The sequence below is a fragment of the Piliocolobus tephrosceles genome, chromosome 1, assembly GCF_002776525.5.
Source record: "Piliocolobus tephrosceles isolate RC106 chromosome 1, ASM277652v3, whole genome shotgun sequence".
In the NCBI taxonomy this organism is placed as follows: Eukaryota; Metazoa; Chordata; class Mammalia; order Primates; family Cercopithecidae; genus Piliocolobus; species Piliocolobus tephrosceles.
The window spans coordinates 200,578,381-200,604,528 of record NC_045434.1 but is presented as its reverse complement, the minus strand read 5'-3'; the positions used below and the strand labels follow the sequence as shown (position 1 = coordinate 200,604,528).

Sequence of the window (26,148 nt, the reverse complement as noted above, 5' to 3'; positions counted from 1 at the left end):
TTGCAAGATAAAGAAATAATTGTTTTATCGTGCATCAGACTATGTCATGGGGACATCACAATGGCAAAGAGCCTAGTATAAAAATTGGAGGATGGGGTGGGGCAGCAGAGTGGGTTAGCAGCATCCAGAGCTGGGGTTTATCCAGCCCTAGGCCTCAGGGCATCACCTTTGCCTTGGGATGAGAGGAGAGTGGTTTGGGCAGGATGTGGACCTTCTGGCCAATTTCCAGGCCACAGTGAGGCCAAGAGGGGTGGGCTATGTAAGGGCTGTGCCAGTTCCCCCGGGACAGTTTGGAGCTGGGCATGTCCAAAGAAGCTCCTTTTCCTGTGGCTGTGGATTTCTTTGACCTCTGCAGCACTGGCGATGGTCGGCCTGGGTAGTGGTTCCTAGAATCTGGTCTGATTAACCTAGGTTGCAACCTTCAGAACCCCAGGAAGATCAGCTTTAGGAACTCCCTGACAGGTGAAAAGGGCAGTTCCCATCATACCAGCATCCAACCTGGACCCCCTGTTCTCTGGATGGGGAGAGTGGCTCAGCTCTTGTCTCTGGGAGGGGAGGGGTCCTCACTGTTCCCTCTCACTGGGTTTAGCCTCTGCTAGTGAGGGATAGTATTTTTCCTGGGCTTAGTGGACAGCTGAACAGCTAGCCAGAGGAGCAGTGGACCCAGCTGGGCAGCTGTGGCGACAGTTGGCTCAGCTTTCATCCACATCAGAGCTGGCCTGCTCCAAGATTATCCCCACGTTTGAATGTGGTTCCAGCACCTCACTTGGTTTTGGCTTCCTCCTTGTGTGGACACTGAGCAGAGATCTTGGCTGGGGGCCAAGGGTGTTGACCCTCTTTTCATGCGGGAGCCAACACCAGGAGGCACAAACCATAATGCCTGGAGAGGAGTTTCTGCAGGCCGGAGCCCATATTCCCAATCTCGGGTGTTAAATTCAGCCACTGAACACAGGAGTCAGGAGCTTGGAGTCTGGGAACCCCAAATGGGGGATCACAGAGCATAAGATCTCAGACCTGAAACTTAGAGCCCCAATGTGGGGGCAGTCTGGAAACTGGGCTGACAGCAACTTCCTCTGGTGATTGGAAGCCCATCTGAGAAGCAGTTGGGTCAGGGGCAAGGTCTTGCTCCGTGCATGTCCTGCTCACAAGCCTGGGCGGGGCTCCTGATGGTTTGGCGGTTGCACAGGGTCAGGCCCAGGTTGCTGGTGCTGTCTCTTGGGAAATCTTGCAGTACCCATGGTACCTGGGACCCCAGGGACCCAGATATGCTGGGGATGGGTGCGCCACACTGCTGAGACCTCACTGTCAACCTTCCAGCTGTTCGCGTCTTTCCTCAGAGCCTGTTCTGCCCTCAGGAACCATGTGGACTCCAGCTCAGCCTGTGATCTTTGACTCCTGCTGCTTCCCTGCCCCTTTTCCTCCAGCCAGAACTCCCTGCCCCAGGCTCAGACCCAAGACGACCTGCAGTTTCTCTGCCTTAGGGTACAAGAACCAAGGAGGAGGCTTGGCTGGAGGACTCTACTGGCCCTACCTCTCCATCAAGCTTGCTGTGAGGTCTGGTGAGCATTGCCCTCTCTGCTGTCACATGGACATTAGCATTCCTGTTTTGTCTGCTTCACAGGACTGTTGAGGCCATCAAGTGAGATGGTCTGTACAGGGCCTAGAACATGTAGTATTTGCTCAATAAATTTTGTTGAGTAAGATAATGACAGAGGACTTTATTGCACAGCCCTTTTCTCCCTCTCTCTCGCATGTGTGCGCGTGTGTGGTTTCCTTTTTCAGTTTCATGGAGGAACAGCACTGTGAAAGGTGACTCAGGGGCATGACTGCAAAAGCATAGCCAGGATCTCTGGTCCAGGATGGCAGCCTATATGCCTGCTTAGATGGGTCTGGGGAGTGGTTAAGTTTCCTCCTCCCAGGGGGCAGGCTGGGCTCTAGGGTGGGACTTCAGCCTTCTCTTGCTCTCACCTCCCTCCTCTTGCCTGGAGGGACCCACAGAGATTGAACCTCTAGCTGTCCATGTGACGGCTGAAATGAACCTCCTGCCCTTGACCTGGTATCTGCTTGTTCCCTTTCTCAGGGCATTTGAGAGACATGGCTTCTAGGCTCAAGCTGCCAGGAGTCCATGTGTATGTGTGCTGGAGAGTTGAGAGTTCTTTTTTCCAGAGGGTGTGACTTCCATCAAGACAGTACCTATTTTCCCTGCCATGAGGCCCCCTCTTCCCCGATGACACGGTCAGTAGCCATGTGGTGGTAATACTCCTTGTTACTCCACCTTAAGTCTGCAAGTAGAAAAATGGACACAGATAACAACTGAGTGGTCAGTGGCAGCCACATATGGGCAGCCAGAGGCACGAGCAAGGTCCCTTTGGTCAGTGGCAGCCACAAAGGCCCAGGCTTTGGGGAGGCCCTGGTTGGTACCCTTGGGGTTGCCTGCCTGGTTTCGGCAATAAATAACATGAGGACCCAAAAACCAAACCAAAACAAAAAATACAACCAGTATCTCTTGGGATAGGTGGTGGGAGACTGTTTAAATTATCGGCCTTCCCTGGGCCACTAGGTGGTTGCTGGCGCGGGGCTAGGCAGGCGGTCATCGGCACGTGTGCAACTCCACGAGCCGCTGGCACTGCCGGCACTTGACGAAGCAGCACCAGTGGAATTTGCAGCTGCAGCGTTCAGCCAGCTCCACCTGCGCCGTGTGGAAGCCGCGGCCACAGCACAGCAGCTCACAGCCGTCGATGGCCTTGGACGTCTTGTTGCATGTGCGGCCCCTTGTGCCCAGCACGCCGCTGCGCATGTCCTGCTCGCAGAAGTCAGGGCTGGGCTCCAAGTACACCAGGTCCTCATCTGTGTGCGGCTTGAACTGTGCATTGCGTGGCACCAGTGCCCTGGAGGAGCCCACACGGCGTGGCTCCACTTCAGTGGCACCATCAAACTTCTCCTTCAGTGCGTGACCCACCTGGCGGAAGGGCGGCACGGCTCGCCAGCACGTCTTTACCTCACAGGAGCCTGACACCCCGTGGCACTTGCATTCCACCCGCATGTGTGTCAGGATGGCCTGTGGGAGAGGGTAGGGGAGAGGGGCCATCAGGAGATGGCAAGGGGAGGGAGGCGGGGAGGGGCCCTGGAGGCTGACAGCGGAGTGTTGGTGCCCTGGGGCGGACGCTGCAGTCAGATTTGCCTTTGCCATTGTGCCTCCTCTTAGGAATTACGCGGTACTGGGCTGCTAAGCAGTGCTGTGACAGGTGAACGAGGTACTGTCCCTGCACTTGGGGCACTGGGAGTTGATGAAAGAGAAGCACTAAGGGTGGTGTCCTATCAACAGTGAGTGACAGGTGCTGGGTAGGGAGAACACTGGTGCATTTAACCTCTGTAGGAACCTTGGGGAGTAGGCATCCAGAAGGCAGGTGGCGTTATAGGCACACGGTCTTCATGGTGATGGGGAGAAAGGTTCACATCCTAGCTCTGCCGCTCTTTTGGGGAGTCAATGTGTATGAGAGACAGGGATGGACACACGTGTATGTATGTGTGTGGGGGGCCATATGTATGGAGGGGGCCACTTACCCTGTTCTGTAACACCTGCCCGCCTGTCTGCACCCCCACCTGGCCTGTCCTGAACCCCGCTGGCCTACAGAAGGTGCCAGGTGCTGGTGGGAGCCTGCACAAATGTTTTCTGAGTGGCCATGTGGGTGGGAGAGTATGTGGGGCCCTGCCCATGCTATCCCTACCCCGCTTTTGCTAGCACCATACTACCTTCCTGCCGGCCTCATTGTTGTGGAGGTTCATGAGAGCTCTGCTGGACGAGGCCCCCTTACTTCTCTCCCGCACATCCACAAACGACTGTGAGAAGGCCACACCGTAGGCGATGTTGTCAGAGCATCCTGACCACTGGAAGCCTGGGGTGTGGTGGGCACAGAGAGGGCTGTGGTGAGTGAGGGCCAAGGTCATGCCCCCTGCCCTCCCACTCTGACCACCTCCTGCACCTACCCTGTGGGCTGACCCCGTGCACCGTCCGGTCACAGCCACACTTCTCCAGCTCCCCACTGCTGCACGCCCGCGTCACTGCAAAGGCCACACCTGCCGAAGAGATGGCGTACACGAAGGCCGCCTCCCGAGTCCCTGTGGGAGGCAGACGGAGGGCAGGGCTGGGTCCCAGGGCTCCTCCCTGCACCCTCCTTTGTAGAGGGGGAGGGGCATATGGGGCCTCCTGCTTGCTGGAGGCCAGAAGGGAGCAAGACAGGCAGAAATCAGGAAGGTGCTTGTTCTTATCACACCAGTAGCTGAATCTGCTTCCTTTACGAGAGCATGGCTTAGGGCTCTTCACACCTGTCATCCTCCCAACCACCCCAGAAGGCAAGGACTATTACCATCTCCATTTAAACAGAGACTTGGGGGCTTTTCCGAGGTCACTGAGCCAGCAGACAGTCTGGCTTCAGAGCCTGTGTTCCCAGCTCCTGTGGGAAGCTGTTTTCACTCCCTCCCCGGAAGATTCATGAAGGTTTATGGAAGACCAGACAGGCTGGGAGAGGTGAACTGGTTTGCCAAGGCTGCAGGTAGGAAGAAGGCCTGGACTATAAACTCAGGTCTGGCTTCCTTTTCTGGCTTGTTCCCCAGCTGGCCCCACTGGAGTCACCCTACCTTATGATCTTGCCCCTTCCTCTGAGACTGGGCCTGTTTCTGAAAAGGTCTTGCTTCCTTAGAGTAAACCGTAATAACAACAGCTTCTACGTAACCCCTAACACCTATTGTGGCTAATTAGGAGATACCTATTACGCATAAGCCCTCCACCACTGGGGGCTTCATTGCCCCCCATTTTATAGATGGAGAAGTGGAGGATCAGCCGGGGAAGGGATTTGGTCCCAGTCTCCCAGCCAGAGAGCCACGGAACCAAGACTCAAGCACACGTCTGACCGCCTCTGCCCCATGACTTCTCAGTGATTCTATTTTGGTGCCGGCCCTCAGCCCTCGTCCCCTTTCTGAATGGATGTTTTTATCCTCCTGAGAACTGTGCCTCGGGGGTGTAGCTGTTGTGGACTCTCTTTCTGGAGGTGGGGGAAGTGTGTGAGCTGGAGTAGGCATGGCCGGCTGGGTGTGTGAGCAGACAGCAGACCATGCTCCCCTCCTGGGCCCTGTGAGGAGGGCCTCTGTATGCTGTGACTGTCCTTCTGTCTCTTGTCGGAGTGTCTGTGTCCGCAGGAGTGGAGGGGGCAGGCTTTGGCCCCATGGTTGGCAGTTACCTCTGTGACACCCAGGCCTGTGCTCTCGGCTGCCCCAGGGAGCAGTCACCGTGGTCAGATGGGAACAATCACCTTCTCTGTGCCCGTGTCTGTGGACAGAGGCTGTAGAGGCCGAGCACCGGGTGGGAGGCAGCTCAGTCCCCGACCACTCAGGACGCCCTGTTCTTGGTTCGGCCCTTGAGCTGGCGATAGTGCCCACCACCCACTCTCCACTGCCCACTCTCCACCCTGGCTTGGCCATTTTGGGCCAGCACTGGGGGGCTTGGCTGGAGCAATGGAGCCTCGACAGCCTGAGACAGTCTTCTCCAAGTTAATCGAGGTTAATAGCAGGATCATGTTGGTTGGTTTTATGCTGTGGCCGCCCAAAGAGAGACGACTTCAGTTTCTGGTATTTCTGGTATTTCCAGGCCTGAACCAGCACAAATCTTTGCCCCAAAGACCAAGGGGGAAGGGAAGTCAAAGCAGGAGACGGGGCTGGCTGATGAGACTGGCGGGTCGCCTCAGCCTGGCCTCGCATGGTCCTTCCTCCTCTGCTGGTCTTGGCTCCCAGGCCACCCCGGCCCAACCCCAGCCTCAGGCTGATCTCCCCTGTGTACTGGGGGTCCCTGGTACACAGAGGTTGCTCAGAGAGACCTCTGCCTCATTCCCCAAACCAACATTCATCCACCGAGACTCCAGGTTCCTTTTGCCCTGGCTTTGGGAACAAGAACAATGGAGTTTTCTCATCTCAGGACTGGGCCTGAAGGAAGAGATTCTGGAAGGAAGATGAACGACCTAAAGCTTAGAGACAGTTGACCATGTGCTGGGCTCTGTCTAAGCACTTCACATGTGTTATATACTTGTCCCAACAACCCTATGAAGTAGATACTTTTCATCCTTCTTTGACAGATGGAGAAACTGAGGCACTGAGTGGTAAAGCAACTTGTCCAACAATACCCAGCCAGGAAGTGGTGGAGTTAGAATTTGAACCCAGGCAGCCAGACTCCAGAGCTTTCAAACTTGACATTATTCTGCCTCACAGAGGCCCTGAGCCCCCGGGAATACACAGGCAGTTGATTCCACCTCCCACATATGGAGCCAAGAAGGGCTTCCTTAGGTCCACCCCAAACTTCACATGCTGTAGGACAAGCCCGTTTCCCTCTGTGGGTTCTTTACTGGGGGACGGTGAGCAACTGGCCTCTGGGCTCAGCACAGGAGGCCCCAGAAAGCCTGGAAGATGTAGGCAAGCATCTGTGCCCCTAAAGCTGATGGCAGCTCCTCCAGCCTTCTCTACCTGGTTCTGGCTTCCAGCCCTTGGACTCCAGGGTGGTGGCCCTTCCCAGTTCCTCACCTCTGTCCAGGTGCCCAGGCTGGAGCCCTGCTCGCTTGAGGAGGACCTGGCAGAGCACTCTCCCCAGGGGCCACTCAGACATAGAGAAAGAACTGGGGTCCACCTGGGTGGGTAGCAGCAGAGCTTCCCTAGCAAGGTGGCAGATCCTGCTCCCTGGCCAGGGACTTTCCGAGGGAGGAAGGCAATCCTTGCCTTGTCCTTTCCTGGGCCAGGGGCCAGGGTAAGGCAGAACTCTATGGTGACTTCTTCCGTTTTCATACAGTCATTTGCCCCTTCCCACACCCAGCTCATTTCTTCCTGCTGTTTCTTCTTCCCAGAGCACCCCTGGCCCCTGATGTCATAGGTCTAAATACTGCATGTCCTCTGGGTCCAGCCTCAATGCCACCTCTCCCAAGGTGCTAAGGCTGCCTGGGACTGGGAATTCAGTTAACCTGTAAATCCACTAACAGCCACTCTTTCTGAGGGCCTGCTATGTGCTGTCTAAGGCTCATGACAGCCTTAGCAATGAGCTCTCAACAGCTCTGCTCTATAGAAGAAAAGGTGAGAGGGTTGGTGTCTTGCCCTGGGTCCCTCAGGCAGTAAATGGCCAAGTGGGGATTGGAACCAAGGCTTGTCAGACTCAAGGCCTGTGGCCTTCAGAGCATATAACTTGTGAAGTCTTTCCCAGATACGGGAGAAGAAAGTAGTTAGGAGTGTTTGGAGAACTGGCTCAGGCTGAGTTGGACTGGCAATGAAGCCATAGGCTTGCTGATCCCCTGGATGCTAGGGCAGGTATCTTGGTAGAGGTGAGGCCCAGCTGGAGTCCTGGGGAGGTGGGGCAGGATAGGCACTGTCTCCCAGGATAACCTTATCCCCCATTCTCCAACCTCTATCCCTGCCCAGTCTGCCTTTCCAGATTCCTTTACTCTCTTGGATGTGCAAAAACCCACCTTTTCTTGAAACCAGCTCCAGGAAGCCCCTTTAGATTTGAGAGACAATACAGGATCAGGGAAAGAGCAAAGGTTTCAGAGCCAAAGTCGTATTGCATTCTCACTAGCAGTGTGACCTTTCTTTCTGAGTCTTCCTGAGTTGAGTGTTCTCAACTCTAACATAGGGATAATGCCACCCTGGCAGGCCAGACCTTACACCTCTCTGCCTCCCTGCCCCATGCGGTCAGAATCAGGATGTCCCAAGCTTTATCTTCTGATTGTCTTGTGTGTGTCTGGCCACTGCAGCCTCAAGGCTTTCCCAGTGTGGGAGTGTCTCGGGGGTACCTCCTCCCCAGATCTTCTGTAACTTATAGCATCAAAAGGCTGGGTCACAGAGGTAACCCAGGAGAAAAAAATGTTCTCCCCATCATTGGGTCCAGTGTGATGCCAATATTGAGGACAAAGGTGAGAGCACAGGTTCTAGTTCTAGTGAGGGACACCCAAGACCACAGAGCATTTACTCCTTAGGTCCAGGTGGTGCCGTAGTCAGGAAGATGTCCTAGATGGTTTAGACATGGGGAATGGACAGACAGGCCTGGGCTTGGACCCTCACTTTGCTGTGGCCAGGGCACCACATGGCCTCCCAGCCACAGCAATCAGACCCTGAAGGGGCCTTAGAATTCATCAAGTCCCTCATCTCAGGATAGGGACTTGCGCAAGGTCACAGAACGAGACATGGTAGAGGCAGAGGAGGCCCAGTGCTGTCTACACATGGAGGACAGCAGGAGAGGGGAGTTTTTACTGCCTTCCCTGCCTCTCCCACCCTGCCCAGGCACACCTTTGCCTGGCGCTGTGGCCTCCATCCCACCTCACACCCGTTGGTTCATTCGATATTTATTGGTTTATTTGATATTTATCAGTTCAGTATTTAACAAGTCATTCAATATTTACCAGTTGCCTATTATGTGCAGGTCCTGCTCATTTAATATTTTAATATTTGTTGGTTACCTATTATGTGCAAGTCCTGTTCTAGGGCTTGGGATTAAGTAGTGACTAAAACACAGAGGCCATCCCTCATCTAGCCCTGAACACCTGCTCAGCCAAGAACCACCAGTCCCCTCCCTTCCAGCTATGCCAGATACATTACCAAATTTTTGGTAGATGTTCAGCCTAGAACACACAGTTTTGCCCCAAATTACACACCTCCCTCATTGTTCATGATTATTTCACTGTCCATCTTGTCTCCAGGCCAGGAGCAGGGGAGGCTGTGAGACCTGGAGCAGTGCTGGCAGTGGGAGAGCCCCCCACCCCTGAGCCATGTGGGGGTCAGTTAGCCCTTCCTAGGCATCATCTCTCTGATCCTCACGGGAATCCTAGGAGGCTGGTCCTGGGGTGGTCAAGGAGGACACTGGGATTTAGAGAGGGCACAGACCTTGCCCAGAATCTCTCAGCCAAGAGTTGGCAGGCCCAGGGCTGGGGGTGTTACCGCCCTCTGCTTGCCAAGTCTCCTTTCTCACCTGTGATGTGGGAGAACAGCACTATAAACTCAGAGTGTCACGGGGATGACCTGATGCAATAGCACACCACAGGCCCTCAACAACTGGGGGCTCCTTCTCTCCTCTCAGACCCCGGGGTGGGTCTGGTCTGGCCTGCTAGCTTTGTCTTCCACGTCTGACGCCATGACCCAGCCAGGTGGCTCATGTATGCAGGTTCTGGCCACGCCCCCAGTCCCAAGAGCTGGGCATGTGAGTGAGGCCCGCTTACTCGGACTGCTGTAGATGACAGCAGCTGGTGACGGGAGGCATGTCTACACGAAGTGCTTCCCATGCATGAGGCCACTGTATCTTCGTGACAGCCTCATGAGGTGGGCCTGCGTGTGGCCTTGTTGCCGGGCAAGGACACAGATGCTCAGGGGAGCGCAGGCCCTTGTCCCAGGCCATCCTCGGCCTCACCCTTCCTCTATCTGCCAATCCCTGGACCTTCTGAGAGCAGTGCTTCGCTCTCAGACCTCAGAAGGGACAAGCCCCTTTTCCTCTTAGTCATTGGAGACAAATTAAGAAGTTTCCAAGAGGAATTTTACTAGGGAAGAAAACCACAAATGCAAAAAGGAGGAGTCTGACGAGTGGGCAGAGCTCAGTCTCCTTCTCCAAGTGCGACTGGTACCTGCCAGGTGTGACCGGCCTAGTCTCGGCACCTTGACATGTCCCTCTCCAAAGGGGGTTAGACATTCGACTCTACCACTCAGACTTTAGTCCAGAGCAGGTACCACTCAGGCCTAGTAGGATTCTCAGCATCCCTCAGAACTTGCTGAGCCAGTGCTGGGTGCCCCCTTGGTTCCTCCCCCAAAGGTAAGGAGGGCTTCTCATAGGGTCCCGAGTACCCACGATGACTTCAGGCCAGCATTGGCCCAGGCTACCCCCTTCCTTGCCCCTTTGATTCCTCGACCCCGACCTGCTTTCTGTCATTAGATGACATCCACTAACTGTCTCCTCCATGCCAGGCTTTGCCATGTGCCAAGAAACAGGTCAATGAGCCATGACCCTTGCCTTGGAAGGGTCCAAGTCCTAGTGATGGTGGAGTGGAGTCGGGTGAAGAGATAAGCATTTCAGTCTAAAAGGTGTGCTAGAAGCAGTGTGAACACAAATGGTGTAGATAAAAATGTGTGTGTATATATAGACATAGAGAATAACAAAGCAAATGGGTGAAAATGTAAGCTGTTGGAGAATCAAGTGAAGAGGATATAGGAGTTCCTTGTCCTACTTTTGCAACTCTTCTGTAAGTTTGAAATTATGATTCAAAAAAAATCCCACAGGAAGAACAAAGAGCTCTGGAGCCCAGAGGGAAGAACTGAGAAGGTGTCGTGGAGGAGGGAACTGCTGAGCCCTCAAGAAGGGGGCTTGGGTGTTTGGGGTAGAGGATGTTGCATGTGCAAAGGGAGGAGTGGGAGAGGGTGACAGCCTGCCATATGAAATGCTACCAGTCTATCCACCAATCTGTCCAGGACACACCTACTCTGTCCAAGGGCTTCCCAGGCTCATGAGCTGCTGTTTGAGGCTGGTTCTGGGGCCCCATCGACCAGGCAGCCCTGCCTACCTGGAGGCAGCACTGTCATCCTGGGAGATCCTCCACTGCCAGGCTGCTCACTGGGTCTCTGTTGCTTTTCCAGAGCAGTGATGTTCAGCAATGCCAAGCGAGATCATGCCTTTTTGGCCCCTGCCAGCTCTTAGGAGAACGGCTTCCAAATTTATATCACAGTTGGTTTCCAGCAACATCCAAATGGTTTGCCACAAGCCCAGCAGCCCCGGCCGTCCAGGACCACAGGTGCCAGGAGAAGGGTTGGCCCAGGCAACCCCTTCCTGCTGCCTGAGCAAGTCAAAGGGCCCTGTCGATGGTTAGTGACTCGGAAGCGTCAGTTTCATGCTCAGGAAGTAGAAAAAGGGGCCCATAGTTCAGAGTACTTCCTCGAGGGCAGGGGCTTAGCTGGCAACCTCCGGAGGAGACTTCCAGTTCCATAGACCGTTCTCTATGCCCTGGCCCCCCTGTCTTTGGCTTAATGCCATCTCACATTTCTGGTCTCAGCTGAGGGCCAGTCTCCTGGGAAAAGCCTTCCCTGAGCATCCCAGCCCCAGCCAGGGGTGGTGTCCACCCTCTGCTCCCACAGTCTCCCCTGGCCCCTTGATCACAGCGTTTCCTCGTTGAGGGTAAGGCCACAGACCTGGAAGCGGGACTGCCTGGGGTTGAGTCCTGGCTCTGCCACTCTCTAGTTCTGTGACCTTGGGCAAGTTACTTAATCTCCATGTGCCTCTGTTTCTGCACATCCCTGTATCTCAGGGCTGGCCGTGCTGGAGGTGCACAATAGGGTTGGTCAGGTGTACCAAGGAATGGGATGGGCCCAGGTACTGGAAGCCAAGTGCTGGGGTGGGAAGAGCAGCGGGCCAGGGATCCAGAGCCTCCAGTCTGAGCCCTGACTGATCCTCTCCCTCTGAGGAACCTTGGGCAAGTCAGTGCTGTTCCCTGCCCGAGCCTCAGTTTCTTCCTTCATTACCTGCTTACACTTCCAGGAGGCCATCACTGGAAACACGGCGCGCTTCTCAGTGCTGCCCCAGCACAGAGCTGCCATCTCTTCCGATGGCCCTCATCCCACATGCGCCTCCCACCTGGATCATCCTCCTGTCCTGGGCCCCCAACGCTCTGCATCCTTTATGCCCTCACTTGGGCCCTGTGTTGGTTTTACTTCAGAAATGACCTGGAATAGCCCCGCTGCTCACAAGCATCTCATTTCCTGCTGGGCCCACGCCCTGGCACCACAGGCTCCCCTGCAGCCCTGCACGCCCTTCCCTCACCTTGCGTCACCACCTTGCCGAAGACGGGCAGGGAGTCGAGCGTGGAGCAGTTCCAGCGCCGGTTCCGGAACTGGTACTGGCACTCCTCAATGGCCAGTTGGGCACCGCGACGCACCGAGTCCATGACTTCCAGGTTCCTCTTGCACATCTGCACCTGCCTCTGGATCAGGCCCTTGAGTTTCTCACACGTCTCCTCCTCTGAGATGCTCCCCACTGACGACAGCTTGGCCAGGTACCTGGGGAGAGGGTGGCTGTGATGCAGAGCCCACCTCCTCATCTTTCCCGGCCCAGGACCAGGCCTGCGCTCCAGCCTGGGTCTCTGGGAACTGACTCGTCCCAGTGACTGGGCCTGGCTGCTGACTTCTCTCTTGATCCAGTTAGAGGCCCTCTTGCCCAGCTCTAGGGGCACCAAGGGAGTGGAAATGCGGTCTTCCACAAAAGGCCTCGATCTCACGTTAGGCAAAGCAGGCAGCAGCAGTGGGAGGGAAGCTGATCGAGCCCCTCTGGGATCCCTCCCTGCCCCGGCGGCCCCCGTGCCACTGTCTGTGCCAGGACGTCACCCCAGACCTGGCTATGGGGTCCCACTATTCCTTGCCGAGATGCCCTCTAGGTAGGAAGCTGGAGCCGCTGTCTGCCCAGGGTCTTTCTCTGCCCTAGGCAGGAACCCCAGTGATCCTTGGCCCACCTTCTAGCCACAAGACCAAGTTCCTCACTGCCAGCCACATCCTAGGATGGAGACCAGTGTCATTGTTGCCACCCTTTGGAGGTGGGACAATGAGGGCAGTGACGGGCTAGAGGTCTGGGGATGGTCAGGATATGGGTGGTGGTGGCGAGAGTGGGCTGTATGGACGGTTCAGAAGCCAAGTGCAGCATGCTGTCTCCTCTGCCCCTTGAGTTTCTATGGAGATGGAGCAATGATGGCTGCTCCTCAGAGGCTGATTGAGAGGATCGTGATCTCAATGAGAGGAGTTCTGTGAAGGTGCTCCGGGACCAGGCCCATGCAGGAGGGGCCCTGCGAATGTTTCCATCTCAGTGGAGGACGAGAGAGAGCACCACAGTTACAGGTCACCGACCAGGTGCCGTGCACCATGGCTGCACTTCGCCCTGTTGCATCCTCACCCCAAATCTATGAGGTGACCATGATTATGCCTATTTTATGGATTCTAAAATGAAGGCTAAGAGGGTGGCAGGCCCAAGATGACACAGATAGCAAGTGCCAGAGCTCAACTTCCAATCCCTTTACACCTGTAGGTCTTTCTCCTGCCTGTCCTCCTTCGTGGCATTGAAGGGGCCTGGGAGGCCCTAACTCATCTAAGGACAGACACTCTGTGATCTGGGTCAGGAGGCAAAGAGACCTGAAGCAAGACATAAAAGTGCTCACTGGGATTGGAGCAGAGCTGGGGAAGGGCCCTGTGAGGGAGAAGCTGAACCGCTCTTGAGGGAAGGGAAATGCGCATTAACTGAGCACTTATTAAGTGTCAGGTCTTATTCAGAGAGGTGGAGCGACTGGCTCAAGGTCACCCAGCTCTAAGGGCAAACCTGAGTTAGAGCTGGGGTCTGGACACCCCAGAGGCTTGTGCTCTAACCATTGCCCCTCAGTCTGCCCTACCCTTCCCCTGAGTGTCTCTGGCCAGGGCCAAGTGCACATAGTAGGTGGACAAGAGGCAGCCTCTGGAGAGGAGAGCTGCGTGGCGACTCTGGAAGACCCCCTTTCCCATTTGGTGAGTGAGAGATGCGTCTGATCACCTCCCAGGGCAGGGCTGCCTTCCAGGTTCTTGGAGGAGCAACAGAATGCAGAGAATCACACCTAAGCAATGTTCCCCAACAGGGGATCTGGCCCAGACCCCTCGTTATACAGGTGGACACACTGAGGCCCCACAGATGGAGAGGGGGGCCTTCCCATGCCAGAAGGAGGCTCCGGGCCTGGCTCTACCTTCAGCCTCAGCGACACACATTGGAGTTTCCTGCTGCCCCAGACTCTGCAGCGAGCCAGGCCTCCTGCAGGGGCTTGCCCAGCACACTGAGTATCCCAAGGGTTGGGGATTTTCTGGAGGTGACAGTGAAGAAGCTGTTGCATCTTATAAAGGAAGCTGTGCAAATTTCTTGTTTGAAGAAGGATAAAGGGAAGGTCACTGCTCTCTGGGCCTCAGTTTCCTCATCTGTAATAAGAGAAGGGGCCACTGGTTCTGTCTGAGTGGTGGAACTGCTGCCTGGAGCAAGAGGGATCTGTGTGTGAGAGATGGCCTGACACTGGCCTGAGGCAATGAGGCAGGAAGTCACCATTCGTTTGTTGAATGAGGGAATGAATGAATGGTGACCAAATAGAAAAGCAAACAGAAAGTCCTATTTGTGGGAATTCTTTGTGAAGATAAGAAGAGCTAACTTCTATGGAACTTGGGACTGGGCTAAGTACTTTGCTTTATTGCATTTAATCCTCTCAGCCAACCAACTTCCACTTGAAAGAAGAGGAAACTGAGGCACAGACATTTTAAGTAATTTACCTCATGTGCAGGGCCACCCAGCCAGTGAGGCTGAGCAGGACTTGAACCTGGCGTTTGCCTGGCTTCACAGCCTTGGGCAGAGACAATATTCTCTGTGTGGCTCAAAGACTAGAATTGACACTGTGGCCAGAAGCTGCTGGGAGCTGGGTTTGTTCAACCCAAAGATGCTAGCCAGGGGGGCTGTCTCCCTATCCCTGGAGGTTTGCAGGCAGCAGCTAAATTTTATTTGTCAAGTATGTGAGTTGGACCAAGTGACGGTTCTTGAATCTGGCTGTGCATCAGAAACATGTGCAGGGTTTGTTGAAAGTGGAGGTGCCTGAGTCCCAGTCCCAGCGGGGTTTGGTGGGCATCTGAGGTTAATTTAATGTGCCTTAGATACAGCTGGGAGGCCAGGTAGGCGCTGGCCCCGAGAGCAGTCTGCGTAAGTATGGGTGATGTTTCCTTCTCAGCCATAGGGAGCTCTGACTCAGGGATGCCACTGTCCTCCTCACTGTGGCATTGATCCCCAGGATGTTTCCTTTTCCCGTGGCTGTGGAGCCTGAGCCTGGCTTTCCTTATCTGTAAATGGAGATAATGGTTCTCACCCAGAGGGCTGCCAAGAGGAATGCCCGTGATTTGCTGTGTGATGCACCTGGCTGTCAGCTGGGTACATCCTAGATGCCAGGTAATTGTGGGGGCAAGTACACAGCACGGGGCAAGTGCGAAGTAGGTGGTATCAGGCCAAGGACGGCCAGCCTCTCCTCCCCACCCCCCGCATTCCTGGTCTCCCAGGGGCCTCCCCGCCCCTCCTTCCTATCTACTAGGTGGTTCCCAGGGGCACAGACTGGTGGTGCCCTGACAAGGCCCAGGCAGGAGCTCAGAGCCCCTTGGAGGGAAGACAAGGGCAGGAAGGGGGCTGAGACGCAGCAGAGGTTGTATTTGGAAGGGGAAGGGCCCACCTGGCTCCTCAGCCCTGCCTGGGTGCTCTCCCGCCTCTGCCCAGTCAAGGGGTCGCCTGTGGAGCTAGTCCCACCTGTTGCTCTTGGCCTGCAGGGGGCGCCAAGAGCCCGGCTACTGGCGGTGGGCCAGGTCCACGTTCAGGAGGCCACAGGTGTCCCTAGGTGGGGGGACAAGGAATTGAGCCTGACGTTGGATCCTTTCCTGCTCATACCCAGGCTTGGCCTCTTGGCAAAGGGTGGGGGCCCTGTTTGCTCTGTCATGTGGGGGCACGGAGCTGGCCCATCCCCAAGTCAGCCTCTGCTCCCGCAGCGTGCAGCCAAGGAGGCTGCGTCTGGCTGTGCTGGGCCCTGGCCTCTGGTCAAGGGAGGCACCCAAGGGCACGGGTTCTCTGGGCGGGGTGGTGGTGGGGGGCAGCCTCTGACCCACCATGACCTTGGGCAAGTCCCTGCCATACTTGGAGCCTGTCTCCTCATGGGTACAGTAAACCGGTGGGTCCATATGGCCTTTCCCACTGTCAGAGTAGGTGGGCCTCCTTCTACTGGCAGGGTGGGGAGTGGCTGGGCCTCAGGGGCCTACTGGCCCCATGCCAGGCTGATAGATGTGTCTCTGCCATTGAATAAGTAGTGAGATGGACCAGGGGAGCCACCTGCATCCCCTCACCCAGGCTCAGAAGGCAGCAAGGGCTGAATGACAGTCGCAGGGGCTTAGGGTGAGCTGCTGGGCTGCCGTGGCCGTGAGTCACTGGGCCAGCTTCCAGGAAGGAGCTGAGCAACCTCTTCCGTTGGCACCAGTGCCCACCCCCAGCCCCTGCCTTCATCTGGCACAGCAGCTGTCCCCTTCCATACACACGAGGCCCAGCCCCACCCCCACCCCTGTTCCCCCAGACCACAGGGTCTCGCCTGGGCAGGGCTGGGTGCCAGGGCTGGAAATGGAACCGGGCACTGGCTCTAGAGAGTGAGAACCCCAGGCATTACAGGCTCTCATCCACAATGTTTCTGCTTGCCCGTTTCAGTATCTAGCTAGCATCTGGCCCCATTTTACAGATGAGCAAACTGAGGCTACAGAGACAAAGCAACTTGCTCAAAGTCCCACAGCTAGAGCAGCGAGCTGCAGTGCAAACCCAGCCCTAACTCTCAACTCTGTTTCCTCTGTACCTGGCTGTGGATATGCCCCATTTACCTGCTGAGAGGGCTAATACCGCCCTTGGTGCCTCATACAGAGCACAGTGCACAGAAGGTGTTTAATAAATGCCTGCAGCAGGGATGTAGGGCTCTGTCCTAACGGGGTTCCCTCTGCTTGCCTCCTGGCAGAGTGCTCAGGATGGGGAAGATAAGGATGAGGGAGGAATGTGGGGGCTACTGTGGTCTTTTGATTTGCTGAGGGCCTGGAGACCCATTAGGGTGAGGCCTGATTAGTCCTGGACACCTCAGGAATCCCCTTCCAGCGCCCTAGGGTGGCTCAACCTCAGAGACACGTGTGCCATCCGCTGACCCTGGAGTTGGACCAGGCTCAAACATGGAGTGCACCAGCCCTTTCTAGGGGTGACAGAGAGCCAGGGCATGATGGGTGGGCTGGGCCAGGCGGTGCAGGGCATTGGCCATCCCTGAGACTTCTCCTGTCCTGGCTGCATTACCCCAATTTAGGTTCCTTCCTGCCACCATGGAGTACAGGCTTAGCAATTTGCCACCTGCTGCCCCGGCCACCCAGGACTCTAGCCATGGCCATGCCGTTGATCAGGTTACCCCGCCAGCCCAGGCCGCCCCTGCTGCCGCTACCATCCAGCTCATGCCCTGATCTTCTCCAACGGGGGCTGCAGGTCCTGCAGGCTCCTCCCAGGAGGCCCTCCCTGAGCCCGGCCCGTGCCTACAGCCTGCAAGGCTGGAGGGCCCTTGCCCTGCCAGGGAGATCAGATCCTCTCAGCCACCTGCTGTTTTCATTAGAAACTAAAATTAGCTGGGCTTGTCCCAAGCTTTTCCAGGTTTGCTTGCTTTTTAAAAAAAATATACAAATTCCTAGAGGAAAACCTGCACCTCTGCGACTCCTCCCGGCTCTTACGCTGTGAGTCAAGAGGAGAGGGGACGGGAAATAGCTGGAGCATTTGGGAGGCCAAGCAGACCAGTGTCGTGGGTCCCGGCCCTGCGGGTGTCCAGGTGGGGGCTGGGACGCCGGCGCAGGCCTCTCTGCCCCCTCCCTTTGGCCTCCCTGCCTGCCTGGGCCACATTTAGAGCCTCCTCAGGAGCGGTAGTGCCTGTGATACCAGGGAGGAAGGAGACCAAGGGGGTGGGAGGGGGAGCCGGAAGAAAACAGAGTGGCTGCTGAACAGAGCCGCCTTGGGGGATGTGGGCCAGTGGGGACAAAAGTGACCACAGTCCCCATCCAGGACTGTGTTCTTAGGGGAATGGTGCCTGGTTTCCCCAGATCCTAACCATACCCCCCACTCACTTTTACATCTTTGATTGTTTCTATAACCACAATCTTGATATCCTGCTGTCCTCCCCCTGACAGTGCCTTAGCCCTGGAGACCCTTGCCCTTTGGCATGGCAGGCAGTGCAGTAAGGACATGAACCAGGAACTCCTGGGTCCAAATCTCATCTTTGTGTTGTTTGAAGCAAGTTAGTGAACACCTCTGAGCCTCAGTGTGTTCATCTGTAAAGTGGGAAGACTGGGATTCCTGCAGGCAGGAGGCCTAAATGAATGAAATGTGTGTGCAGGAGATGCTCGTCCCTGCTGCAACATTGTTCTAGCAGCATCATCAAGATGCTAACTGCCATCAGTGCCGTCACCACCCCTCCCACAACCTCTTGCAGTTCCTCTGGTCGCCCCTCTGCCGCACCCCAGACAGACCCGTGCTGGCTTCCGCTCATTTGTGTGTTTTCTTTGCTTGACTCTCTTGGCCCTCTTAGGCCTGGGTTCCTGGTCTTTTTTTCAGCTGATCATGCCTGAGAGGTGGGACACGCTCCCCCAGGGTACAGCGGATGACCTCAGCAGCCATCTCAATGGCAGGCTTTTGACAGAGTCTCCAGACGAAGTCTGTAGAGCTTGAGAATGTGTTTCCTGGCGACCGTCAGTCAGACCCTGTGAGGCTGGGGAGTGTGAGAGATGGGTGGAGGGGATGGTGCTGCTAGGACATCAAGAGCTGGGACACTGGGGTGAGGGCAGGGACAGTGGTGTGCAGGACAAGCTCAGGAGTGTCAAGGGGACTTGGAAACCATTTGTGGACATAACAGAGTAGATGCATGGGACTTTGATTTATGTTCTGCAATCAATAGTCACATGCCTCAGTATGTCCTCAGTGCAACAGCGCAGGGCTGGCTATGCAGGTGTCTTCCCCTCTGTTTTGCAGATGAGGAAACTGAAGCTCAGAGAAGCATATGTTTGAGGCCATGCGGCCTGCAGTGGAAGGTCAGGATTTGTAAACAGGTCACTCTGGCTCCTAAGCCAAAGATGACTCAGGGTACTGAGGCATGAAGTTCGGCAGTCAACAGACAGTGGTGACCTGAGGGAGGAGGCCTGATTCTTCCCTTGATGGGTCTTTCTAAGCCCCATGTCTTTTCTGAACTACAGCGAGGTGTCTGGGCTGTGTTCAGGAGTAAGGGGTGTGGGGACAGATGTCTGGGTGGTTATGGGGCTGCCTGGACAGTGTGGAGGCCTGTGGTCTCCGTAGCTGTTGGGGCCACAGAAGAGCTGCTGCCACTGGTCCAAAACCCCTGGAGGGGCAGGCTTTGGAGACACTCATGGTGGTTTGCAGGGCGGGGGTGCTGCCTTCACCCCTCAGCCTTAGCATGGTCCTAGGTCTGTCAAGGCCCAGGCCAAGTCCTCTTGGTGCATTTCCTCAGGTGCATTTCCTCAGGTGGAGAAAGAGAACGGCCTCCCCTGGAACCCAGGCCTCCACTGCCAGTGCACACCACTCTGCACCTTCGGGCCCCTTTCCCTCTTTCCTGTCTCCTGGGACCCCTTGCTCCCATCTCCTATCCTTGGAAGCCTCAGTGCCCTCATTTTCTGACTCTTGGTTTCCCAATTCTCATTACTTCCAGTATCCTGGCACCCCAGCCCCCTGCATTTCACTCCTGAGGGCTCTGTGTCCCCCACTTCCTGTTTGGGATTCCCCCTCCCCATTTCCCATTCACTGTATGTGTTCCCAGGGAGCTGGTGGCTGCCTCAGGGCCACAAAGTAGATGTTGGACCTGAGCCTGGATGGCCCCAGAGCTCTGCCAGGTGAGAACTTGCCTTCTCTCCCTGAGGCAGGTGTGTTGTTGGGGGGAGTGGGTGTCAAATTTAAGGCTGGCCTGACCTCACCTTGTCCCCCGACTTGCCAGCAGAGAGCTCTTCCTTTGCTAGACCCACCCAACCTGTGTCCCCATAACCTTTCATGTCCTGTGGCCACTGACCCATTGAACTGTCCTCCCTGCTGGGCTGAGGGAACCTGGGGGTGGGGGAAAGAGGAGAACAGGTGAAACCCCAGCCGAACTGTCCAGAGCCAGTGCTGGCCTCCTGGAGTGAGGCTCCCGTTTTCTAGTGAGTTCCTCAGCCTTGGGGGATACCTTCCAAAGGTCCAGTCCTGGGAAAGCCTGTGGCTGAACCCCCACTCCTGCCCCTACCAGGGTGGGGCTCATCCCCCCAGCAGATAATAACTGGCTAGGGGTACGAGGCTGCAGGGCAGCTGCCAGTGGCTGCGGGGACAGCTCTGGGAGACCTGGGATGGAGACCTGGTTCTACCACCACCATGCTGTATGGCCCTAAGTGCCCAGCACAGGGCCTGATGTGGGGAAGCACTCGACATGTTTGCATGGGGGCATCCCAGGCCCTCCCTGGCAGGAAGGCTCCCCAAAGGGGTTGAGCTGAGAATCCCCAAGAACCTCCTGACTCTCATGCCTCGAAGCTTGGGTTGCCGGAACAGCTGGGCACCTGACTCAGAAGGGGCTACTCTGCTGTCTCCAACCCTTGGGGAAGGGTCTCTGGGGCCCAATCCTGGGATTTCAGGGCTTGTGTGTGAACAGATTGAGAAATAGGGTCTGAAGGGACCATTCAGAGTCATCGCAGGGAAGGGCCCTCAGGCCCATCAGCATTCCCGCTGTTCTAATGGGCCTCCCCGAAGATACATATGAGCTGTCCCAGGCTCCTCTCCCCTGGAGGACGCATCCCTTCCTCCTCCCACCTCCCTCCCGCTCTCTCCTCAGACCAGGTCCCCTCCTCTGCGGGGTCTGACTTGGCAGGGAACTTTCAGAACACAGTTTGGTTTCAGTTTGCCAGGACATGGGGGAGGGGGAGCTGGTGGGGTCACGGCAGGGAGCGAGCTGTCCCGAGTTTGGCTGAATCACAGAAGATGCAGTTCAGGACTCAGAGATAAAACCTGGCAACTCCTGTGGAAATCTGGAGAGCAACCCTGGGGTCGCAGCTCTGCCTGCAGCTGCGCCTGCTCCATGCAGTGGAGGGGTGACTGGAGGGCCCACGGCAGGCAGCTGTCACCCCACCCATGGCTCCCTGGCCAATCTGCACCCCACAGGCTCAGCCCAAGCCCCTCTTCCCAGAGGCAGCAACGAGAGGAGGAGGCTTGGTGCAAATGCTCAGCTTTCCGAGTGTACCCACAGGGCCTGAGTTGAGCGAGTTTCAACAGGTTTGGGGAGCACTGTCTTGTCAGATGCTTGCTGTGTTGCTCAATTGCTAATCCAGGGTTGAGGGAAGAAAGTCAAACCATAGCAGACAGCTGGGTTGTGACTGCTGCCTGAGCCACCCCCTCGGGCAGAGCCTGGTCTTGGGGCACTGTAGTGCTGGGGGAGAAACAGCCTGGCTCTCAGGGTCTGTTCCAGCCCAGGAGTGAGGGGCAGAGCAGCAGATCTGGGGGGCAACAGTCACACTTCCTGCCACCCACCTCTGTGCCTTTTAGTATCACCTGAGCCTCAGGGCAGTGGAGCAGAGGCTGTGAAAGGTCTTCCTCCTACTGCAGGCCTTTGAAGAGGGGCTACCATTGGACAACAGCTGAGAACCCTCTGAACAAGCCCGCCTTTCATTCATCCATCAAAGATCGGCTGAGCACCTAGTACCCGGCAGGCACGTGCCAGGCACTGTGAGATATTCAGAGGTGTTTATGCCACAGCCGCGGCCTCCAGATGTTTATAACCTTGTAGAAGCAGTAAAGAAACCACACGATTAGACTAGAGTTATATATAATATGAAACGGTTCTATAGGCAGGGGATGAAAGCTGTAAAATCTGGACATGGGAGAGCAGTTCCAGTCCTGCTTCTGATTTGCAGAATGACCTTGGGAAAGTCATTGCACGTCTGGGCCTCTGAAGTAGGGCTGAAAGTAATCTACACTCCTCTCCTCTGAAAGTGATTGTGGTGAGGCATGGAGGGGAGGGTGTGTGGTTCAAACAGGGTAATGGTTGTGAAAGGTCTTTGTAAACCACTGATTTCTTGGGGGAATGATTTTGCGTCCCCAGAGGACATTTGGCAAAGTCTGCAGACATTTTATGTTGTCACCTGGGGGGATGCTACTGGCTATCTAGACCGTAAAGGTCAGGGATGCTGCTAAATATCCCACAATGCACAGAAAAGACCCACACAGAAGACGTGTCCAGTCCCAAATATCAGTGATATGGAGGTTGAGAAATACTGGTGTGAACTGTGAAGTACTGGGAGGCTGTTTGTGATTGTAATTCACTGCCCAGAGCCGGGGAGGAGCTCTAAGGAGACGTGTTTTTGACTATTTAAGGGAAGAGAGGGATCTTTAAAAGCTGGGAATGAGGGGGACACTTCCTGGAGGAGGTGGGCCACATCTTTACCTGTGTGGCTGGCACTGCACATCTGGGCTGGCTCTGCCCCATCCCTGCCCCAGGGAGTTGTGCCCAGAGCGTTGGGCTTCACTCCACCAAAGGCCAAGGGAGATATAAACTGCCCCCCCCCGGCCCCTGGGCAAGCAGGCTCAGGGGAGCTTGGTCCGAAGTTGCGCACCAGTAGGCACTCAAAGCCAGTGGAAAGCATGATGCGTCCTTCACTACCCCCAGCACACTGAAAGGTGCTCCCAGCAGCAATTCCTCTGCCCGACGTGATTAGCTTGTGAGCCAGGCTAGGTCTTCCTGACTCTGGGAGGCTTCTGCGGGGGCCCTTGTTGAGCAAGGGGGTTGCAGCCCAAGATCCTACCTGTGTTAAATCAGTGGATCTGGGTGGGACAGACTGGGATAAACAGGGCTCGGGAGCAGCAACCTGAAGGCCCGTTTTCTCCACCACCCTAATCAATAGGGACACGGCCCTGTAGCTCCCTGATAGCAGCCCTTGCTTCCGGCAGCTGCAGCTGCCATGGCTGCCATTTCCATCAGCGTGCCTGGCCCCTTGCCAGTTCGCCACATGCATGGGTTCACTCTTTCTTACCAACCACAATTGTGCACCATTTGCATCAGTGGGCTCCATTTTACAGATGAGAAACTCGAGGCTCAGAGAGGTTAAGTAACCTGTCCAAGGTCACTCAGCTGGGCAGGGCAGAGCTCAGTTGGATCTCAAAGACCCACTTTTTGGCCATGCCGCTGGCCTGCCCCCGAGTGCAGCATGGGCTCCCTCCCCTCACCCGTGGGATTCTGCTAGAGCCCCACTACCCTCCTCTGAAAAATCCACAACCCTCAGACCTTAGCTTATTCTCTAACCCTCCCCAGCACTTCCATCTGGGGTTCAGAACGATCTGCTGAGGACTGTGGCCCCAAGGGAGGAAGGGGCCATCCAGTATGTGGCCCAGAGCTGGGACTGGAACCCAGGTGTCCTGACTCCCGGTACAGCCTCAGTGCAGGGAAGAGGGAACATTCAGAAACATTTCTGAGCTCAGGTCTGTGGCAGGGCAGCCTCCTTAAGGGCAGAGTCCCAGCCTTCCCCCAGGGACTCTTTATCCATCCAGCCCTCCCTCAGTGGTGGGAGCCATCACAAGCTGTCAGCCAGCTCCTCCGGGTGCCAGACAAGAGAGTCTAATCAACAGCTCCCAGCTTCTCTGGGCCTGCCCAGGCCTCAGGCTGCCCTTCCAGCTCCAGGCTCCATCCTGCCCAACAGCTGCACGCGGCAGGACACCTGGCCTCCCCACCAGGCCACCTGCCCTTCTGAGACAACAGATAGCCCCGGCTCTTGCCACTGGCCAGCAGACCCACCCTGGACTGAAGCCTGACTCCAGGGTATTGGGAGGCGAGTGGAGCCTAGACCTTGCTCCTTGGCAGGTGCTGTCAGCTATCCTCTCAGGGCCAGGCCTCCTCATACTTCACACTTGAGAAGACACAGTGCCAGCCACCATGCCTGCATGGACACCTGCTTGCCCAAAGCTTTTCCTTCCAGAGGCAGCTTTTCAGTCAGACACCTCTGGCATTTACCAGCTGGGTGACTTGGGCAGTTACCTCTGCGATCCCCAATCTTCTCGTCTGTAATGGGATGGAAACGTTGGGATTTAGATCATGCTGTGGGAGTCATTATAATAATAATTATTGTTATGATCCTACAGTCTTCAGACCAAGTCCCCCTCTGTGCCTGCTCGGGCTCGCACTCAGCTCTTTTCTCTCACAGCCATAGAGCATGTGCCCCGTTCCACCCAGTCGTGCTTTTATCCTGTCTTTCTACCTCGACTCTGGGCTTGTGGGAGGCCAGGCTGTGACATCCATTTCTCCCAGAGCTGCCATTCCTGGCCAGCTGATGGTTCGATAGAGGTTGATAAATATTGGACCCAACCTTGGTATGTGCCCAGTGTCTTCTCCTTCATAGCCTCTCTGGTTTGGGAGGGTCCTGGGAAGCCTGCTGTTCCTCTTGCCTTGGGCAGAGCAGAGAGACCCTTGGCTTGAAGCCGGGGGTGGAGCAGGAGTGAGCTGGGTCATCCAGAGACCTGCTTCATGGCAACCTGAACCATCACCGTTGCAGAGAACAGGTTTGCCAACCTCTCTTGTCCTAGGCCGCCCCTCCTCACCCCACCCCCAACGGCACAGGCAGGAGAACTGAGTTGTTGGAATTCCCCACAGTTTGCATGATCCAAAGCTGAAGCTGCCTTCCTGGCTGGGATTTTGGGGGTGGACATGGGTGAAGGTGAGTGGTGATGCCACCGGGCCATGCTGGCTCCACTTTGGGACAGCTTCAGGGAAGGGGGTATAGGGTCACTGCCTGGGAGTCAGAACACCTGGGTTCAGTTCTCAGCTCTGAATTTGGGCAAGTAGCTTCCCCTCCCTAGGTCTCAGTTTCCTCATCTGTAAAATGAGTCAAAGATGAGATGCTCCTGAAGGACTTCCCACTGCAGATATAGCTGTCTTCCATGGAGGCCTGGGCCAGATGCTTGGACTCCCACTTTTTATTCTTTTTTTTTTTTTTTGTGGCTCTGGCAGTGCTGGGCAGGTGAGACCCAGTTCTTGCTCCTCCTGATGCTCAGATCTGTTTTGGAGACACCAGCTCTGAACCCATGCATTCAAGAACCAGCTCCAGGGACACCCAGGGTCCTTCAAGTCCAAATCAGCTCCCTCCCCAGCTCTGCGACCCAGGCTCCATTCAGGGGGTGGCCTGCAGGGGGGCAGTGGGAGAAGGTGGTAGTGCCCTGCTTTCTGTACACTCGGCCACTGCTCCTGAAGTGTTAATCAAATTAAGGCTCCAAGAAAAACAAAAGCTCCGCAGCCACTTCGGGCTGCCTTGGAGTCGTTTGCTCTCGGAACAGCTGGGAGAATTCCACATCACCTCTGTCCCCCAAGCCCTGGGTGGCTCTGACCCCAACGAACACACTCCTTCCAGCCTGGAGGGCTCTGGCTGGCCACAATGACCTCATAGCAACAGCCATTGGACACTCGGGGCAATTTCATGAGAGATATTTGTTCTTTGGTCTTGATGCAGAGAGAATTTTTTCCTCTCTCCCTGTCTCCATGGAAACCCCAGCTACACTGTTGGCGATCCCCCTTCCCACCCCATGCTTTTCAGATCAATATTGGAGCTTGGCTCCCCACTGGCTGCCCACAGCGGATGGTGGCAGAGCTCTGGGCAGGAGGAACTGGGGCCAGGGTTAAGTGCGGGGCATGGGGAACCGTCCCTGAGCGGGGATGAAAGGAGTGCAGGTCCTCTTGCTCCCTGTCCACCCACTCACTGGAGCTCATCCCTTTAGACTCCCTCCCCGCAGCAAACCTTCCGCCCCTACCCAGGGAGCGCCCTGAGCGCAAACCCAGTCAAGGAGAAACAGACAGGTCACCAGCGGTTACCACCCCTTCCTCCGTAGGCTAGACACGGGAAGATGAGGGGCCGTTGTCTTCTTTAAGGTCTGGACGGAGTTTCTTCCTGCCCCGGGGAAAAACCAAGGCTCGGCCAGCGCCGGCGCCAGCCCCGGGCCCTGGGAGACCAGGCGTCCTGGTCCCTTCCTTCTATCTCCGGCTCCCGCCCCCCAAGCAGAAACAGGTCCCTGCACGCCTCCAGCCCAGCCCGCAGCGCGGCGCAGCTCGGCGCGGGGATCTCGCTCCGGACTTCTCGGGATTAACCTGCTATTATGTCCCGGCGCCCTTCCCTGCAATAGGCTTCCTCGGCGACCTGTCAGCCCGGCTGGACTGCACCCCGCGCCCGGCGTCCCTTCCGGGCCACCGCCCAGCGCTCGCACCCCTGTCGCCCTCGAGCGCCCCGAGCCGCCTACCGGTGCGGACGCCGCCGCCGCCACCCCTGACGCCTCTGGGCAGGGAGCCGGACCCGGGCAGGAGGGGACCCCGGGTGTGCAGAGGGACGTTCGGGCAGTGGCGGCGGCAGCGGAGCGAGCGAGCCTCGGGTCCCGCGGCCGAGACACCTGCCGGGCTGCCCCGCGCCCGCTGCCCCGCGCCGCCTGGCACCGGCCGCTGCCCCCGGGGCCTGCCCCGCCCCGCCCCGCCCCGCCCGGCCCCGGCCCGACTTACAGCCAGTTGCTCGCGGCGGCTGAGA

At 56.5% G+C, this 26,148-nt stretch overlaps 1 protein-coding gene across 1 annotated transcript; it reads right to left on the bottom strand.

Annotated features, from left to right (window-relative positions):
* WNT4 (Wnt family member 4) lies at positions 1–26,142 on the bottom strand. The gene is made up of 5 exons (XM_023219862.2): positions 26,124–26,142; positions 11,819–12,054; positions 3,988–4,119; positions 3,754–3,896; positions 1–3,058 (listed from the first exon to the last, which is right to left on the bottom strand). The coding sequence occupies exons 2-5, from the start codon at positions 11,964–11,966 to the stop codon at positions 2,591–2,593; spliced, it is 891 nt and encodes a 296-aa protein (XP_023075630.1). The 5' UTR covers positions 11,967–12,054; positions 26,124–26,142; the 3' UTR covers positions 1–2,590.
* Between the last annotated feature and the right edge of the window lie 6 nt (positions 26,143–26,148).

Excerpts from the sequence above, each read along its gene's own strand:
- WNT4 (XM_023219862.2), bottom strand. The coding sequence starts at position 11,966 with ATGTGCAAGAGGAACCTGGAAGTCATGGACTCGGTGCGTCGCGGTGCC. Across the intron at positions 3,897-3,987 it reads GCACGGGGTCAGCCCACAGG|GCTTCCAGTGGTCAGGATGC; the intron begins GTAGGTGCAGGA and ends ACCACACCCCAG. Across the intron at positions 3,059-3,753 it reads ACAATGAGGCCGGCAGGAAG|GCCATCCTGACACACATGCG; the intron begins GTAGTATGGTGC and ends CCTCTCCCACAG.